At 47.7% G+C, this 20,183-nt stretch overlaps 1 protein-coding gene across 1 annotated transcript in view; it reads left to right on the forward strand.

The window, feature by feature from the left end:
• Positions 1–374: 374 nt before the first annotated feature.
• The window catches only part of ANKH (ANKH inorganic pyrophosphate transport regulator), a 129,633-nt gene continuing 109,824 nt past the window's right edge, over positions 375–20,183 (forward strand). Inside the window, exon 1 of the mRNA XM_045999444.1 lies at positions 375–864. Coding sequence (XP_045855400.1) covers positions 769–864 — 96 coding nt within the window. The 5' untranslated portion in view covers positions 375–768. The remainder of the gene's footprint in view (positions 865–20,183) is intronic.

The raw sequence follows: 20,183 nt of genomic DNA on the forward strand, positions 1-20,183 counted from the left end.
ACGGCTAGGGGACCCCGGACCCGGGCCCCGCGGGGCGAGCGACAAGGCCCGGTTGCCCGAACCCGGGCGTCCCCGAGGCACCCCCGCCGCTCGGCTCCCCGCGGCGCCCTCCCGCCGCTCCGCCGGCTCGCGCCGCCGCCCCTGGCCGGCCGGGGCACCGCAGCGAGTCCCATCCCGCGCGGCCTCGAGAGCCTCGGAGGCGGCGGCGGCCCCGCGGCCTGTGCGTGCGCAGCGCCCCCCGCGGCCGCGCGGAGCGCAGGCGGCGGCGGAGGAAAGGAGGGCGCCGCCCGCCCGGCCGGCCCGGCCCCTCCCCAGCCCGCCGCCCGCCCGCCCCCGGGGCCGCCGGCGGTGTCCGCGCCTCCGCGCCCGCCCCTGATTTCCTCCGCACGGCGGCGGCGGCGGCGGCGGCGGCGCCTCGTGCGCGCGGTTATTTATTTATTTCCGGGCCCCAGAGCGCTTATAATGGAGCCGCTGTCAGCAGAACCTTCTGCTGCCGCCGCCGCCGCCGCTGTCCCTCCTCTTTTTTTTCCCGGCAGATCTTTGTTGTGTGGGAGGGCAGCAGGGATGGACTTGAGCTTGCGGATCTCCTGCTAGAGCAGCCGCGCTTGGAGAGGGCGCCGCAGCCGCGAGGAGCCGCCGCCGCCCCGAGGCCCCGCCGGACCCGGCCTCCGTCCGCCCGCGCCCCCGCTCGGCCCACTCGCCCCGCGCCTCCCGGCAGAGTCCCCTCGCGGCGGCAGATGTGTGTGGGGTCAGCCCACGGCGGGGACTATGGTGAAATTCCCGGCGCTCACGCACTACTGGCCCCTGATCCGGTTCCTGGTGCCCCTGGGCATCACCAACATAGCCATCGACTTCGGGGAGCAGGTAAGCCCCGGCCGCGCCCCCCGCCCGGCCCGGGCAGTTCCGCCCTGAACCCCGCGCCCTGCGCCCCGCGCCGGGCTAGCTCTGCCTTGGCCTTAGACACCCGGGCGCCAGGGGATGAAAGCAGCGGGGAGTCACCTGCTCTGAGTCCCTTTTTATCCGGGAACATTTGGTTGGGCTTGCAGCTCGTCAAGGATGACTTTTCCAGCACTCCATCTCCCCTCCCCCCAGTTATTCGGCAGACTTTTCCAGCTCTCTCGGGAAAATGTTAAAAGCCCAGAGGGTTTAGAGCTTCACCTATAGAAGGGTTTTTAGTGCACAGCAGGAGTATTATGTAATTTGTTATTATGTAAACGTCAGGTCTGTAAGTAGAATGTAGTTGCTAACATAGCTCAAGTGCTTGGTTTTTCTTTACCCGGTGTTGGTGGTGATGGTGATGGCGATGATGGGGAGATTTTGTATTAGAACGTGTCCAAGTTCATTTCCCAGGTACTTCTAATTTTCTTTTTAATTTTTTTTTTTTTTTTTTTGCCCAGGTATGGATTAAGGGTGCCCAAATGTGTCCTGATAAGCCAACCGTTGACTATCTCTAATTTGGGGTTTCTCTCCCCCCCCCTTTTTTTCCTCTTGGACCACTAAAGCAGGAGAATGCATTTTTGTTTGTTGCCTTCTGGTCCTTGTTTCTTTTTCATATTTTCACCCCCGTTTCTGTCCATGTGGCGTCATTGCAAATCCCCAGCGCTGCAGACTCTGGAAGAGCCGGGCACTGGTACTCTGCACTTTGCCTGTGGGAACCTTTTTCGCAGAGCCTCCAGCGGGATGCAGCTGCGTTTGAAGGCCAGGGAGAGGATGGGGGCGGGAGGCAGTGGCTTGCCTCCTGTCAAGGAGGCAGCTGTGAGGACTGGCCCTGGCGAGCAATGAGCCTCTCTCCCGGTATTGTACTACCTTATTTCTTTGACTTGAAGTCCAGAGACTTCAAGGAATATGTGTATTAAAAAATGCACCTATGTTGGTGCCCTTTTTGTTTTCTAAAATACCCCCTTTCAGAAGGGGGTCGGTTGGACTGCTCCGTCTGATGAGTATCTGCTTGGGTTTGTCTCTCTGTACTCAGAACTTTTGCTTGGTTCAACTCTGTAAGCTCACCAATGCCTAGCCCCCGTTGTAAGCTACTTGTACTGCAAATTTTCTTGCCCAGAAGTGTTCACAAAATGGTATAGTGTCTAGAGGCCTTTGCCTGATAAGCAAACTAATTTCCTCTGGTGAACTCTTATATTTTTTCTGTTGCCACTTGGCTCACCAGGATCTCCCCAGGGCATTTCTGCGGCTCCGCCTCCTTCCTGCCCACCTTCCCTTCTCTCCTAGCACTGGGGACCTCGGGTGTTTTGTATAATCTGTGGAAAGGTTCTAGGACTGAATTTACTACACTGCCCTGCACATTTTCGATGAGTCCAGCCCTGCCAGCTCACCTGCACTTTCTACTATTTAAGGCTTATTTTCTTGGAGAGATCCCAAAGGTCAGAAAGTGGGGGCTGCTCACCTGATCCCTTCTCCCTGAGCTGTTGTAGTGTCTGTGTGTGTGTGAGAGAGAGAAAGAGAGCGTACGCAAGAGCGAGAGAGGGAGGGAATGAGAGAAAGGACATTATATGGGATAACTCGTGGAGATGAGAGTATTCTTTGTCATAATTAAATGACCTGAAACATACCATACTATTGCCTCGCATTTGCCTTGATTTAATACCAGGCAGATATAACTAAGCATTGGATTGTAGTGTAAGGGAAAAGATCTCCTGAGGTCCCAAAAGGGAGACTAGACATAAGAAACAGTCACACATTCGGTTTATCTTCGCGTGGTCTAATAATGCAGACGCATCCTTAAAATGCTGCCAACCCGATTATCACAGCCGACGTAAGTAGAGTACTGGAAGAGTTGTCTCTTTGCACAAGCGTTTTATCAGCAAGTGTTGTCTGAGGCCCTTATCCCTTAAGTGCCGGTGTGTTTGTGAGGTTACAGGCTGCCTGGTGGTGGAGATAGTCTGTCAGAGTAGTCAGGGGGGAAGGGGCCGATAGGTTTCCAAAAACCTTCTTTTGCCGTCTGGTATCAGATGATAATTGTTTTTGCAAAACTGTACAAGGATAGAGGAACAGAACTTACATTTTCTTAAGCTGAAGGAGTAGAATTACTGTAGGAATTGAGGAGTGACCCAGTCACCTGTGGGTAAGAATAGAAGTGCATTTTACCCCAACCGCCTTAAAACACAACAGAGAGGAGGAAAATGAACCTATCTGCAAAAGTGGTCTGCTTTAGACTTCAGAAAATACTTTGCTCTTGATGTGGGTTTGTAATCAGGTTCTAGACAGAGGGACGCACGTAGATCATTACCGTTCTTTCAGAGTGTGTGGGTGAGTTACACCTTGCCTTGAGTGAACAAGCCTTCATATTTCAAAAATTGACTCATCTTCCAGTAGAGGGGTAACAGAGGAGTACAGGGGTCAAAGGTCAAAGCAGCCCTTGGGCCACATGTCCTGGAGATGAACAAGAAATGCAAAATTAAAAAAATAAAACATCTCATTAGCTGTTAAGTCTTTGACTTGTCAAGAACAAAAGATAATATAAGATGAGGGGTTTTTTATGGTTATAAATGTCTCAGTTTGCTGTTTCTGTAAACAAAATGTGGATAGAACTTTTAAAATGGAAATCCAGCTATAGGCAGGATTCCACTGAAAGTTGAATAAACAGCACATATGGGATTGTGTCAAGATATTACATATTCATAAATTATCTCAGAGCTGTCGGTGCGTGTGGGGGAGGGGCTGGCTAGGAAGAAGCTTGCAGTGATTCATCCAAAGCCTCCTGATGTATGAACATTTGGTTGTAGATAGATGTCCCTATAATTTTATGGCTCAGTCAGGGAGGAAACCCAAATATTATGGAGTGTTCTAACAAGGTTAGCAAAACCTGTTATCACATTTTAAATTTTGGCGGTGGCAGTAATTTTGGGGGGTTGCGAGGGAGGGGTGCGTCCTACATGGGGGAGAAAAGCTGCATGATCTAGAATAACCTGCTTTTCAGTAGTAAATGAAAGCACCCTAGGAAACAATGAGAATCAGTCCATTATCGCAGAAAGTAAAATCGTGTTTGCAGAACCCTGTGGGTGCATAGTACACTTTATGACAGTATCTAGAATTATCATTTTTTCTCTATTTTTACAGATTGAAAATCAAAACTATTAGTTGCTTCCATTCACTGACTAGTTGGTATGTGCTTCTAGCTCATGTTACAAAGTGTGGAAAGACTGAGAGGTTTGGGACAAGTCGAGTCCCTTGTCCAAGATCACGCAGGTACTATGGGGAGGAGCCAGCATTCCAGCCCACATCTGCCTGGCCCTTGGCCTTCCTGCTCCCCACCTCCTCCAGTCAGCCCCCCCCCCCCCCCCCCCCCCCCCCGCCGCTGAAATCCACCCGGGAGTTGTTAGAAATTTAGGAATAAGTTTCTGGCTTTTCTGGTTCCCAGCCTGGGCTTAAACTTAATCTCAGCAGTCAAATTTTGAATTTCATGGTGTAAGACAGTCATAAAAAGGGCTCTGAGGAACAAAGGGATTGTGACCAAGAGGTTCACAGGAGAAGAACCAAACTATACAGATAATTCACATTGATAAATCAACAGTGTATCTTATTTTGCCTTTGGCTAGAAGGGAGGAAGATAAGAAGCAGTGGGTACTTCACAATAAAATTGTTTAGAAATTATTTAGTCTTTATCACTAGAGCACTGCAGATCGCTCAGATAGATTTTGAACAATGTATTTTTTAAAAGTATCTGCACATGTCCGTGTTGTCACCATGTTCAAAGAACTTTTATTTCTATTTAAAACTAAACTTGAGGGACGCCTGGGTGGCTCAGTTGGTTAAGCGGCTGCCTTTGGCTCAGGTCATGATCCTAGCATCCTGGGATCGAGTCCCATATCGGGCTCCTTGCTTGGCAGGGAGCCTGCTTCTCCCTCTGCCTCTGCCTACTTGTGATCTTTCTCTCTCTGACAAATAAATAAATAAAATCTTTAAAAAAAAATTAAAAAAAAAAAAACTAAACTTGATACAAAGTCCCTGAATTCCTTAAAAGCCAAGTTCACCAAATTATGTAGAATAAATCAGTGAACTTTGTTTCAGGGTACTCAATGGCACCTAAAATGTTACATACAACTTCATTATGAAGACTTCAAAGGAGTAAAGAAGTTTGAAATTGTTCTCTAAACTTGAGAAGAAATGTGTTCTGCCCAGTATCTGGTAATTCCCTCTGCCACACCAAGATGATAACTGGGGGTATTTCTGATTGCCCTATATGATTCACTGAATCTGGTTGGGTCCGGTATAATAATTCGTAATAATTCAAAGACCCAAAGTTTTTATGTGTGAATGAAGAACTTTGTATACGGATTGTTAGAATTGTAGAGTAAATTGCATAACGGGAACGTTAAGTCCTTTCTAACTTAGGGAACCTAGCATTAGGCTTTCACGATATAAGGGTCTCAAATTACTAATACCACAAAATGGAAAAAGAGAAAGGCCCAGGAAAAATAGTTTAATAAATGTCTTTTTTGTCTACTAAGTAGGGAAATACATCCCCCCCACCACCCAGACCAGGAGGTAAAAGAATGAAAAAGGGTGTGTGTCTGACATTGGCCACTGCTGGGAAGGGAGTCTTTATCTGAGATCTGTAAGTGATGGAAGAGACCCCCCGGGCAGAGCTTGCCTTAAGTAATAATAAAACTGCCCATTGTACGTTCCACTTTGCAAAGTACCTAGAGACAGAAATGGCAATCTGAAGCCAAGTTTCCAAGCAACCTGGGGGAGGGAGGGTTTTTTTCCCTTCAGTCTATTCTATGTTAATGGAATAGATTTCAAAATGCCACTCATTATTTTCTAATTATAAAAATAATAAATACTAACTGTTGAAAGTTTGGTTAAGTATTTCAAAATGGAGGGGAAAAGTAAAAATACCTCTGATTCTGCTCTGAAGAAAAGAACTCGTTGAACATTTTGGATATCTCCTGCCAAATTTTTTTCATCATAATTGAGATATGTGTATGTTTTGTGGAACCCAGAGGCATTTTTCCCATATCACTTGCAAGTATTTAAGTGTGTTTTTAAATAGCAGCATCGTATTTGATTATACAAGCATGCTGTAATTCCCATTGCTGTGTATGTTCCCCTATTGTTTATTTTTTTGTTTGTTTTTTTATTACTTATCAAGTACCTACTTTTTTTGCAATGGTGTTTATTTTTTATTACTTTTTATTATTGAAGAACCGTTGACATACAATGTTATATTAGTTTCACATGTACGATGTAGTGATCTGACAATCTGTACCTTGCCCAGTGCTCACCGTGACGAGTGTGGTCACCAGTCGTTACCGTACAAGGTTATTACAATGTTATTGACTATATTTCCTAGGCTGTGCTTTCTATCTCCATGACTTATTTATTCTCTAGCTGGAAGTGTGTACTTCCTAATCCCCTTCAACTGCTTCTTCCCCAATTTGTTTAAATGCTGAGGTTTCTTGTTTCCTGCCATATAAAGTTTCAGTGAGCATCTTTGTGTAATAAGTAGATAACGTGTTTTTCTGACTGCCTTGGGCTTTATGCCTGGCGTAATTTGGTACCTATTTCAGTTTCTGGTTCATACATAGAAAATGAGGTCACTCTCCCTGGCAGTCCATATTTAGTCAAGGACACCGTGATCGCCTTAGCCAACTGGTACTCTGTCCTCCATGGTGTTTCCCAGTTCTCTCTGGATGTGGATCTACGTTGAAAGTCCCTTTCCTTCAAAGCACGTAGGTAAGTAGATTACTACTAGAGCCACAGAGGCTTAATCCTGCAGCAGGTTTCTCCATTTCTTTATTTCTTGACTGGTTTGATGACTAGCCTAACTACTACTTCGTCAGAATCCTTCTTCCCAAGCATATCCTTCAAAACATAATCAACATCTTCAAATCTCAAGACAGTATCTAAATCTCTTTCTAGGGATCCATCACATTCTTTGAAAGCAGTGAGTCCTGAGTAACACGGTTTCTGGTACCGTCTCCCTTCTCAGCTGTGATGAGCCCAGTGTGTGTTAGGGCTCAGGAATGTGGGCTCCGAGTCTCCTTACTCTCCCTTGTCTGACGTGGGGCAGGTTATGTTGGGATGGAGGATGAGAGATGCCACGCATTCTTCTTTAATGTCCCGGGAGAGTTGGAGTAAAGAAACCTTGTGAAACTCATACCAGAGTGACTTGGCTGATGCTTACATTTTAGAAAAGTCAATCTGGTATTTTTTTCTCACCTGTAACTGTGAGTTGCTGTGGAGAAGCAATAGAAATAAGGCAAACCCTGTTTTTCTGCAGCATTATCTGGATACGAGCTGCCTTCATGAGTACTTTTTTTTTTTTTTTTTTTTGATAACTGAAGCTTATCCCTTAAAATGTAAATCGTTAGTTTTCTTTTTCTTTCTTTAGTACGAAGGTTATCATTGCTGGAAATACGTATCACCCATCTGTCTACCTTATTAGATAAATATGGTACTCAGGACATCAGGAAATATTTTTTGATGTCTTGTAGATACCTGTGGTGCTGGGCCGTCAGAGGTAGCTGCTGACCGGTGGTAGTCAAAACAGTTGGAAATTTTGGCACTAACCAAGACAACAACATAATGAAATAATAAAAATAGCTAATACATGATGAGTACCTTTTAATTTCTTGCTTCGGATCTGCCCTGGGCCTAAGAAACAAACATTTAGCGAGATTTTCATGAAACATGAAGATAAATCATTTTGGAGGCCTCCTTTGGGGAAAAGCACATACCCTTTATGACACTTGCTTTCCCGCCCTGCGCTGATTTTGTGTCTGTTCTGGAGGCGTTCTAGAGTCAGTGTCAAGCCAGTGACCTTTGAACAAGGGAAGCGTGGCCGTCTTTGACGTGGCCCTGCCCTCACGCTGCTTAGGTCCTGGTAAAGAAAACACATGTGAACCACTTCTGCAAATGGAGGGACACCGATGTGTCAGTGTGTGTAATTGCACAGGGCCGTTTATGATCACACACGCCAGAGAGCGGTAAGGCTGTACCAGCTGTTCTGAGATGGTTGTCTCTGGCTGGGGCCACCCCCTGCCTCCCCTTCTCCAGACGCCCTTGTCACCGACATGGGAAGCACTCCATCTGCGAAGGTGAACACAGAGTCACAGTAGAGGTAAATTGGCAGACTCCACAGCAAGCAATATAGACTCGGGGGTTCTTGTTTGTTTTGTCTTGTGATTTCCATGGTTGGAGATCATTCAGCTGCTGTTCCAACCAGATAGCACTCAGGGCGCCGAGGACCAGCGAGCTTAAAATGACAAAGAGGTCAGTTGTCTTGGTCAGCTACCAGACCTCTGCATCACTGCTCTCTGCTGCTCCTATGGGAGACTATGGGTTTTCAAAGTCCATCCTGGGAGGGGAGACAACTCTGTTATTTGTCAGGGCCTGGGGGGTAATTTCTCCCCCAGACAAGGAGTTATCAGAAACCACCTGCACATCTGGTTCGGAAATGCCCTGGGGTCCCAGAACAGACGGACAAGATTCTTTTTTAGTTGGGAGAGTATCTTTTGGTGTAAGTTAGCTCACAGGTCCTTGCTGGGTTTTGCATTTTTTATGGTATTTTGATATCATTAGATGGGCCGGGCTGGCGAAGAGTCCAGCACCTTTGGCGGTGGTAGAGGATTGCCTTTCTGTCAGATGGTGCAGTCACGCAGCCTGCTTCCTGACCTGCGTAGCCCTCACTGTCCCCAGCCTCAGCGTGGAGGAGGGGCTGTGTGTGGCTCCTTATCCAGGAGCACAGGGAGGCCCGAGGCCCCTGTGTCCCCCTCGGAACACAGGCTCACCAGCACACTTCCTGCGCCTCTGCCTGGATGGAGACCACGGCTGGCAGGGGGCCCTCTGACTCTGACTCTGACTCGAGGCTGGGAAGAAATTGAGAGAGCAAGTGGGAATCCTTGGCTAAGCAGTTACAAAGTGACGGGAAAGGAGGGGCTGAGGCCCCCCAGGACACTAGCTAGAATGAAATGGCTGAATGGCAGAATGTCTGCTGGCAGGTTAATGAGACTTTACCTAGGGAGCCAGGGGAGCCAAGGACGGGAAGGGCTCGCAGTTGGCCTCGTGGCTGTGATTTCCTAGGGTGTGAGAAGTAAAGGTAGCTTATTCTGTGAGAGACCCAAAGAGGTTCAGCATTTATGGCCGTGAGAGCAGGTCGCTTCAGGTTACTGTCCTAAGTGATAATGAGTCCACGTTGAGAAGCTTTTCAGAATCCCTGCTCAGTTTCTTAAAAATACAACATTAAGTCTGGGGAAGGAGCTCAGCCTCTGACTGCTCTTTTCCGATTTACCATCTGGCTTCCATGGGCCCGTTCTGTTTTCAGAGCTGCCTTGAAGATGATAAGAACTTTGTATGCTCCCGAATGCTGCTGTGCCATAAACAATCCAGAGATCTGCTGGCCACTGGGCCGTGCATTTTAATAGCGAGGAGTAGCAGTGTGGAGAATCTAGAGCAGCAGATTGAAAAAAAGAAAAAGTTGTCTGACATCCGAGTGCTTTTAAACAGCCTGGCAGGAAATTCGCCGTGGCTGGGACAAGGCGGCCTCCCACCCTGTGTGGCCTGAATTTGACATTTTATAAAGACAGACTGAGCCGAGAGTAACAAAAAACCGTACTTAATGAGAAAGAGGTGACTTTCACCTCTTCATGAGTCTCGCTGAGCGCGGTGGAGAAGCAACTAGAAGGGCCCCTGGCAGCCAGCCCGCTCTGAAATGAGGGAGTCAAAATGCATCTTCTCGGCCGCAGAGCTCACATTTGAATGTGGTTCCCCGGTGCACTCCTGGAGCCCTTGTTTCTCTTGAAAATGGGTCACGGTGCTTATCCCCTCCCTCTTCAGCTGCAGCCTTGCATCACCTGGAGCCTGACAGGTCGTCAGGATGTGTCTGCTTTCTCCTCCCACGCAAAGGGACATGCCTTCAGGTATTACACCACCCAGGCTGCACACCTATGGGGCTGTGGACCAAATTAGGGCAGCTTCCCTGGCAGGGGCAGACAGTCCCCCGTGTGTTTACCCGACTTCCCCGAAACAAACCAGTGTTTCAGCAGCGAAGAGGAAGGAGCTCGCACTCACTCACAGGGACGGCGGTGACCCACCCAAGCGCCCGAGGCAGACAGGCAGAAAAGCAACAGTGGTGAGCTGCAGAACCACCTCTGTGTCTCTAGAATTCTCATTTACTCAATTTCTTTAGGGCTAATGTGACTTCTTGCTAGGGGTTCTGGCAAGCCTGTTTTTCATTCCTTTTTAAAAATCGAGGTATAATTTACATACAGTAAATTACATGCAGTGAAATGTACAGGTCTTCATTTCAGTGAAATGTACAGGTCCCTGAGTTTTGACAAGTGACAAATGCGTATCAGTGTGGCCCACACCCTGACCAAGAAATGGAACATTTCCCTCGGCCCAGAAGATTCCCTGGTCCTCCAGAGGCAAGCGCCATCCTGACTCTATAGCAGGCCTTTTTAATTACTCACAGAAAGTGACACACATACCTTTGGTCCCAGACAACTGATTTGGGGACCACTAAGGGTCCCTCGAGTGTGTGGCACCTGGTGTCCTCCCTTCTTGCAAACTTTGGCTGGATACCGTAGATTTTAGTGGGTTCTACCTACGTGCGGAATTTGGCTCTCTGAATCAAATAACTTGTTTCCTTGTACTATCTGGTGTTCTTAATTCTTCTGATGGTAAACATCCTTCAATTATAGGAACGGCTGATCCTTCTGATGCTCAGGCATGATAAACATTAAAGTCTGATTTAAAAGGTAACATCATGGAACAAAATGTGGTAGCCACATACAACGGGTTATTCCTCAGCCTTAGGAAGGGATGGAATCGTGATGTATACCAGCACACGGGTGAGCCTCGAAGACATGCTAAGACATGAAAGAAGCCAAACACAAAAGGACAACTCGGGTCCAATTCCATTTACGTGAGGTGCCTAGAACAGAAAGTGGTTTTGGGGTGGGGGAGAGGTAGTGGTTAATAGGTATGGATTCAGTTTGGGATGACAGATAGCGATGGACCCTGGGAATGGACCCTGGCAAAGGTTGTACAGTAATGTGAATATACTTGATGCCCCTGGAGTGTATCCCTAAAAATGGTAAAAATTATACTTTTTATGTTATATTTTATCAGATTAAAAAAAAGTCTTAATTAACTTCAAAAGCTGCTGGGAAAACCTGTGGCTTTCAAAGAGGATTTGTCTTCTCCAAAAAACAACACGTATTAATTTTCTTCTCGGTATAATATTCATTTTCACTCTAGAGGGGAGGAAAATCAAATTTTTGAAGCAACTAAGAATCCTGTGCAAACCCAGCAGCCAGAGGTAATGGCTGTAGCTTGTTAGACCACGTGTTCTTCCCACCTCCTTATGGGGGAGGGCACGTATTTTAAGACAAAATTGTAACCTCTTTCCTTTTTGTATCATAGGCAGTTTCCCGTTAAGTATTCATCTAACTAACACGTGATGATTAATAGCTTCCTCGCGTTCTCTCACATAGATACGCCGTAATGTGTTCCCTTGGGGTCCGATGTTCAAGGTGGTTCTTTTCGTTCTATTATGAATCATGCTTGGCAACTTTTTCTGGTACAGGAATCTGCGCACACGTCGAATTATTTCCTCACATTAATACCGGACACACTCTCGTGCGTGTGCCCTCCTTCCCAGGCTTCTGCTGCGTGGCACACCGCGCTTCTGCGGAAGGTTCTGGTTTCCCCGGCAGCTGCCTCGCATGAATGTGTCTGGCGCCCTGGCCTGTGGCGGGCCGTCCCTGCCTAGATGCTGTCTCAAGGCCCAGTGCCTCCCACCACCAGGAACCTCCGCGCGCGTTCTCGCAGCCACGTGGTGCCAGCTCCTTCCGATAGTTTCTTTTATCAAAAGCATTTTGTTTAATGCTGCCAGATCAGCTTTTCACGATGCAACACTTCAAACTGTGCAGGACTTTCATTCCTGACAGCGGGCAGGTTTGGGACCAAATCCCTACTCTGCAGGGGGTTAGAAGCGCAGAGAGGAAAAGGATCATGTCAGCTTTACTTGTGTACGTTTGGGGAAATACCTGTTCCAGCAGCTTTCTAGGCAGAGAGAAGTGTCTTTTTTTTTTTTTTTTTTTAAGATTTATTTATTTGAGGGGGTGCCAGGGTGGCTCAGTGGGTTAAAGCCTCTGCCTTCGGTTCAGGTCATGATCCCGGGGTCCTGGGATCGAGCCCCGCATCGGGCTCTCCGCTCCGTGGCGAGCCTGCTTCCTCCTCTCTCTCTGCCTGCCTCTCTGCCTACTTGTGATCTGTCTGTCAAATAAATAAATAAATAATCTTTAAAAAAAAAAAAAGATTTATTTGAGAGAGAGTGAGAATGTACATGGTGGGAGGGGCAGAACGAGAAGGAGACAGAGAATCTCAAGGACACTCCGTTCTAAGCAGGGAGCCCCAAAGTGGGACTTAATCCCACACCCCTGAGATCATGACCTGAGCCAACATCAAGAGTCAGACGCTTAACCAACTGAGCCACCCACAGGCCCCAAAAAGTGCTTTTTGGATGAGTCCAGTGATGCTCAAGCAGTGTGCTTCCTAAAACTTCCCAGGTGAACACCTGGGGGAGGAGATAGAGGTTACATTTCTTGGGGCCAGGCCCTGCCGTCAGGCACCAGGCATGCACCGTGGGGGGTCACCTTCCCACTTCAGACATGAATGGATTCAATGAAGAAGAGCTGCGCCCTTTGTCATTCAGCCCCCGGAGGAGCAGCCCTGCTCCTGGGCCTGCCAGCTCCTGCTTACAGTCTCAGAGAATATTTCTGTCCACCGTGTTCTAGGGAAATGCAGGGTGAGTGATATTTAGGGGAACCAGAAGAGAAAGTGTTCTCTCTTTCCTACCACCCTGACTTTGGCTTCCCCTATTTAACCTAGTCTCCAGGCTATTTCAAGTCTACCTTGGAGAGCAGAGAGAGAAGTGGGAAATGGCTCCCACTTGCGCAGAGGTGCACTGAGTTCGTGTGGCTCCTCGTTTCCTCCATGCTCGGTCTGCACACGGTCGTTTCTAACAGTGCCACAAGCCAACCTCAGCAAGGCTGAGAGGAGGGACCCCCCACTCCTGACAGGACCCCTGGATTTGACCTCTATCCCTGTACCCACCAGCTCTATGACCTAGAGCAAAAACCTTGACCTCTGTGGGCGTCAGCCTTCCCAGTCGTCAAACAGGGAGAAAGGGTTTGCATACCTTCTTTCGAGGTGTAGACCAAACAGAGACTGGGCACAAAAGTGCTTTGAAAAGTATGCAGTGCTTCAGGTGTGTGAGGGAGCGTTGCTAAGACTTTGAGCCGGATATGCTGCTGCTACAGATATTTATTTTTACAGCCTTGACTAGCTGACTTTTCCTGATACTGATTCAGTGACTTAGAGTAGGGGAATTTCTTAACCCAGAGCCAGCTGGGTTCAGGCAGGCGGAAGCATGCTGAAGGCAGATGCTGGGAACACTTGGATTTTACAGCATGTGTGCCAGCAATGTTGTCGTCATTGTTGTTGTTTTTTTCCCACTTTGTGGAAAATACACTTAATGCTGGATTTTCTCAGCAGTTTTGTGTGTTTTTTTTTAAGTCGAATTACTGGGATTTAGATAACATGTGCTTTTTGAAATGATAGGTTACACACTCTTTGAATTATAGGCTGCTGTTTGTCACAGACTTGGAGGAGGATGGCTGCAGATCCCATTGAACCCCTTCTCTGATTCACGCCTGCAAGTGGGACCAGGCCTTTCTCAGTTCAGTTGACAGTTATGGCAGTGGCCCACCATGGTGTTTTCTAAGCTGAAGTGTGGTGGGTGCTTCATGAGCCGAAAGTTTGTAACCCGTTTCTCCAGGTGCTTACTGTACTGTACTGTACTGTTTCCCTATTAAATAATGGGGACTATGGAATGCACAGGGCAAGAGTGTTCATGAATCTGTTCATTCAGTAAATGTTTCTCGGACACCCACTACGTCCCAGGCACAGTGCTAGTCACTAAGGACAGAAGAGAAAGGATGGACACAATCTTTGGCTGCAGATCACTTACCCTGTAGGACAAGCAGACAGGCGGGCACTCTCTACAGAATTGCTCTCCTCTGGGATGATCTCCTCTAGGATCTTATAAGAGGAACCTTGGCCTTTAAGGGTCAAGGAAGTTTTCTGATGGAGCTGAGACCCGAAGAGGATAGTGTGTCCCTGTTCTGAAAAGCAAGGGAATTCTGGGTGAGGAATGACAGATGTTCCATATAACTTGAACAGGGAACCAGACCAGGAGGCTGCAGGGGCAGGACGGCAGGGCGAGCAGAATCCAGACCAACAACGTGCCAGTTCCGCCTTGATCGTGAGAGCAGTGGGAAGCTCTGAAGGGTTCTAGTAGGGGTGTGGTGTGCTTGGATTTGCATATTTGAAAGATAATTTCGTTTTAGCAGGGCTGATTTAGAAGGAGGTGGGACCAGCGGCAAGGAAACCACCAGAGAGGTAGGTGGCCTACAGCAGTCCTGGGGCAGGGAGGGAGAACCTAAAGGAAACACCTTCTAGAACCCAGCGGATGTGGCCACAGACGAGCTAGGGTGGGAGAGGGCCGCTGCGTGAAGACCCATGGAACTCTGCAAGAGCTGGTCTGGAGCGAAGAGAACAAGTTTCATTTCTCAGTCATGTCCCTTTGTTAATAAGTCGAGTGAAATGTTTGAAATCGCTTGCCTGAGAGACAATACAAACTATGGGTAATGGTGGGAGCTACAAAATTATTTTGTGTCTGTATAGCCTTCTTTCTGCTTTCTGTTCTGTGTGTATCTCTCTCTCTCTCTCCCCCTTCCTCCCTCTCCTTTTGTCTCCCTTTTTGCTTCCCTCCTTCTCTTTCTCTTCTTGGAACAACTTAGTTACATTCTTTATAAGTGAGAGCTGTTTGCATTTTTAACCTAAATGCAAGTGCTATGAATATTCATTTTTCTTTCAACATGTAAAAAATGTTTTATTATAACACGGTCGCTTCCCAGCCATGTGCCTTAATGAAATAGTGGGGAGGGGGGGAATATTCAACAACATTTCCGAATATTTGACTGTGGGGGGAGGAAATTTATCTGCATCATCACAGGGCTTGCTCAGGGTAAGATCACATTTGCACCAGGTGCCCGGTGACCACTGAGAGAAGCCATCTGGAATTCACTGTGATGAGGCTCCCTAGTTTGCTCTTTCTGTATATTAAATGTTTGCTGGGTAAACAGTAGGGAGTGGACTAACCTTAGAGGGGTTCTGGTTACAGCTTTATGCTTGTTTGTCTGTTTTTTAGTATAGTCTAGAGCTTATAGTCTGCTTATAATTCACGAAAGGCATTTAGAGTACATTTTGCTATAAGAACTATTCTAAATTGTGGCGAGGTTTCTGGGCCATTTCCCCAAAGTTATTTAACTCTTAATGTTATTAAAATATTATACATCTGCAACGAGGACTAGTAGAAAACCATGCTGTTAGAATAGTAGGAATTGGGGAAAGTGGTAATGTTGAAAAACGGCCTTTGTCTTAACTTGAAATTCAGTTGGTTTGATAACAATGTAAGAAAGGTCATAGCTGGGAGAGGGGGACATGGGTGCCACCTGCCATGGATGTCGGGTTAACTTAAAATCAAAACAGGAGAGATAGATTCAGTATCATTTAATGAACTGTCCAGTGGCAGATGGTAGCCAGCTCGTGGTGATCAGTTCCCAGCGTATACCAACATCGAATCCCTGCATTCCGCATGAAACTAATAAAATGTTGTACATCAATTATATATCAGTAATTAAAGTAAATAAGAAAATAAAATAAAAGCATCTTCTGGGTGCATGTGGCTCATCAACTGTGATTACAGTAACTTGCTGTGTTTTCTAGGGAGTAAAATTTTCTAACACCTACCGGTGCCTATGGATTTAGGCTTCCCTGTGCTTGCATTCCAGTGACATCTTCTCGAAAAATAGCGCAAAAACAGCATTTCCTAGGAAGAGACCCACAAGCCACTAGGAAGCTCAGCATATAGATGAGAATTTGAGGAAGTGAAAGCATTTTCTGTAATTGGACCGTGTCACTATTGTAAAAGGAATATCTCTAATTATATATTATATCCAGACATTTTTTTTCATTTTGAGAATCAGCCCATGTTATCTCCAATGTAAGACAGATCAAATGTCTTACATTACGTGGAGAGCCAAATACTTAACCCATTTTTTTTTAAAGATTTATTTATTTATTTGACAGAGATTACAAGTAGACAGAGAGGCAGGCAGAGAGAGGGGGGAAAGCAGGCTCCCCGCCGAACAGAGAGCCCCCATGCGGGGCTCGATCCCAGGACCCTGAGATCATGACCTGAGCCGAAGGCAGTGGCTTAATCCACTGAGCCACCCAGGCACCCCCTTAACCTATTTTTTTTAAATCTTTTTAGTTCAACAGAAGTAAATAACCTTATTTCAGGAGGCAACAAAATGAACATTGCCTCGCCTCTTGCCGGGTACACACTTCAGTTTTGCAGAGGACTTCACCGCGTATAAAATATGTTCTCATTCAACGGGATAGTTGGTCCACAACCCAGAGGCACGTAGGGTCGCCCTCCCGGAAGGAGAACGGAGGCCGCTGCCCGCAGCTTCTACGTGTCTGTAGAGGCCGTGCTTGGCTGTAGAGCCCCAGCCACCGTCATTTCCCTCTTGGAGCTGAGCTCCATCTTCCTTCCCAGCCCTGGGTCCTGTTGAGCCCCGAGGAGGACGGAGTCCAATGTTGGAATTACAGAAAACGGGCCCAGAGAGCAGAGAAGTGGCAGGGCTGAGAGCCACTGCAGGAGCCTGGCAGGTCCATGCACACCACAGCGCGGGGGCAGCCTCCCCTGCTCCTTGGGTCTCTGTGTCCTCGGCCTCCTCTCCATCCCTGTGTGAGGGCCCACTCGGTCCTAGTGAACATGGGGCACTGCCTTTCAGCATGAGCCAGAGTCCCAGCACGAGCTTAGCAGGGTCCATGTCACACACAGGGTCCACCCCGGTCCCCCTGGGTTCTGGCTCGCATCATGGCTCTGTTCTTCCCTCAACGTTCATACCATAGGGCTCCGCTTTGCCAAAATGACCTGCCTGCTCTCACCCCATCCTCCCCGCCCGCCTCTGAGTGCCCCCCCAACCTTGCGGCCCCCCCTCCTTGTCTATGCTGCCGAGTATTACTTTCTTAAAATCTAATCATCGGGTTAAAAAAAAACCTCGGTGTGGGCTCTCCAGGCTTTCACTGGCAGACATTGGAGCTTCCTCTGCTTTTCAGCACCTTTTCATAAATCAGGTGTCTTTTTTTTTTTTTTTAAAAAGATAATTTTTCCCTTCCCAGCATTCATTAATTTCAGATTAGGTTGCCTGGATGGCCGCAGTGATGTGTCCCTAGCTTTTCACCCGTGGCTGCAGTCCGCCCTTCCTGGGGGCCCCGGGGCTCCCGTGTCCCGGGCCTCCTGGCATCTTGGCGATACCACATCTGTGTCCCCACCTTACCGCGAAGCCCCGAGGCAGGGCTCCCCCTTTCCCACGGCACTCAGTGCAGGGGGAGCTGCAGACGGGCTTGGGTGAAGTAAATGGATGATGTGAATGACCCGTTGCTTACCAGAACCCAGGCGATGAGCTCAAGGTCCTTTATCAGTTCAAGGTCTTTTATCAGCTGGAGCACGTCTGTGCCTCTAAGTGGAGGGACAGCACACTGACCCCACTTCCTCCTGAGCATGCTGCCTGGCACACAGCTCAGCTCGGGACCAGGGCAACATGTTAGGGTGTGTGTGGAGTGGCCTCCCTTCTCCGCCCGGGAGGGGAAGGCCACTCCTCTGGGGGTGGGGGGGCGAAGCTGGCCCCACGTCAGGCAGGGAGCTCCCAGCATGGACTTGAACATCGGGTTCGCTGATTGGTCTTCACATAAATGCCAGTGAGGCCAACTAGGCTGAGAAACAATTCTTGTGTTTGCGATAAGAAGCATTTTCTGGTGAAAGAAAACACGCCCAAACATGCCCTTTTGTGGGCGGTGTTTTCACCTGAGGGAAGAAGTCAGGGTGATTTGAGTACTGTGGGTTGGGGTGGGGGGATTGCTGCCCAGTGAGGAGGGCTTAACCCCACAGGTGGGGAAGGATGCTGGATGGTTAATGGCCTTCACCTTCAGCCCTGGAAGCGCCAAAGACCGGCTTCCTTGGGGGTACACACCCCAATGACCATTAAAGCCTCTCTTAAAGGATGGCAGTCTTGTCTGATTGGCAAGTGTGCATCTCCATGTGGGACAGATGCGTCACCCTGCACGACTGTGGTTCGGGGAGCCTGGACGGACCCCGACGTGCAGAGTGACAGTGGCCAGAAGCACTTACCATGTGAGCCGTAGCCTCTGGACTTCTCTTCATGAGAATGAGCTGCCCCCAAACCGACAGGCTCATAATACACCATATTCATGTCGCAGCAGGGACAATGTTATATTGCATGTCCTAGCGTGGGACCCGAACAGTAACACTGAAGTAATATTAATCTAATAGCAAATAATATTTCTATTAAGCCCTTCTTCCCTCCCTCCACTGAATATATCATCTGTAATAATTTTCTGTGCAAATGGTTTTATTCATTTTAATAAATAGTTTTAGGAACTATCTATGTGTAGTTAACATCGTAGGAGAGGCAAGTCCCTTGCTTTAGGGATTCTGAATGGGTTACATGACTTACCGGGAAACAGAATGAGAGAATATAGTTAAAAATAGAACTAGGGTGCTTTCCCTCTCCAAACCCTAAATGAGAAGGTGGAAAAAAAACTGCACTTGGGACGCACCTGCCGCACCAAGTGTACACGGGAGAAATCCATCTCTAGAAAATGCCAGCTCCTTAGCAACTGAGCCGGACAGGTGAGTGCAGAGGGGGAAGCCTGGAAATGAGAGTTGCGTGTTTCTAAAACACAGCACTGTATTGTAAACCGAAACCTGGTCCTCCTTAACTCGGAACCGTGATGGGTGCTTGTTTGTAGTTAGTTCCCTTTTGAGCTCATTAAATCATTGATTACGTAACCGTGGCAACATTTTGATAGTTTTGTGTTGTTTGAGGCTTCCCTTAGCAAAGTATAAAAAATTTATAGGTTGTTTGAAATAAGCCAGTTTTTCTTTTTTTTTTTTTTTAATGGGATGGCATTCAGTTTAAAAAAGGGGGTGGGGAGATCTTAGAAGGTAGAGCATGGAGTTGTCATAAAGCTGGTAGGGGGGATTTGACATTAAAGCCCACAACCGGCCTGGATGGGAGGATGGTACAATTAATCTTGTAGGGACTTTAAGCTCATAGAATCTGCATAGTGGTTTTCCCAAATGAAGAAATAGCCTTTTTATGTCTGTGCTGTTGCTCTTTTCCAGCGGCGGGCAGCTCCTGGGCGTAAAAGCATTTTTCTTCTTTTATCTCCCCTTTGAGGAATTTTTATTTATTTGCTTGCTTTTTGAATTTTGGGGGGAAGGCTGGGGAATGAGGTATAAAGTCAAGGGAGATGAACCACTAATTTTCCCCCAGTGGATCATTAGAATAATTTATAACTTACCTCTCCTTATAATATCATTTTGTTCCTAGTAATTACTCCTGCTTTATCATAGAATGGCGCAATAATAATGCTCAAAGTCTTTCTTCTTCATGGAACAGAATATAAAACAGAAAAGGAAATTAAAAATCCTTATTGAATTTTCCACTGTCATTTTCCTGGGGGTCTCATCATGAGCAGAGGTCGCTGGAAGGCATAGGTCCTCCCATGTTGAGTCAGAAAACCTCTCTTTATGTCAAGATTGCCAGGAAGACTAGGCCCCTATCTATGGGCACCAAATAGACCCTTCCCCTGCCGGCCCTGCACAGGTGGTGTACGGTGCGCAGCCAAAGGCCAGCAGAAATGAAAGGATCCGCCCTGGGCAGAGCAGCTTCCCAGGAGGATAGATGAAGCCCTTGATAGACCCTCCTTGATTTCCGCCTTTTTGTTCACTGAGCAGCGCTGTGATCTTGCTGCTTCTCTTTGCTGAGGGATCACAGGGCTCCTCCCGCACCCCCTCCAGGGCAGCCTCGTGCGCAGACGCTCACTTACTCAATAGTGGCGGCCTAGGAGATCTGATTGCAAAATCGCCAACTGCCCTTATCCCCTCCTATGATCTTTGTCTTCCTTACCGGCTGCAGAAGCATTCTCTTTGAAGGGCCTCCTTTTTGCTCCCCGCATGGATGGAAGTCATCGCCACCCTGATTTTGCTCCTCCAGGCTCCC

This window comes from Meles meles, chromosome 3, assembly GCF_922984935.1.
Source record: "Meles meles chromosome 3, mMelMel3.1 paternal haplotype, whole genome shotgun sequence".
NCBI lineage: Eukaryota > Metazoa > Chordata > Mammalia > Carnivora > Mustelidae > Meles > Meles meles.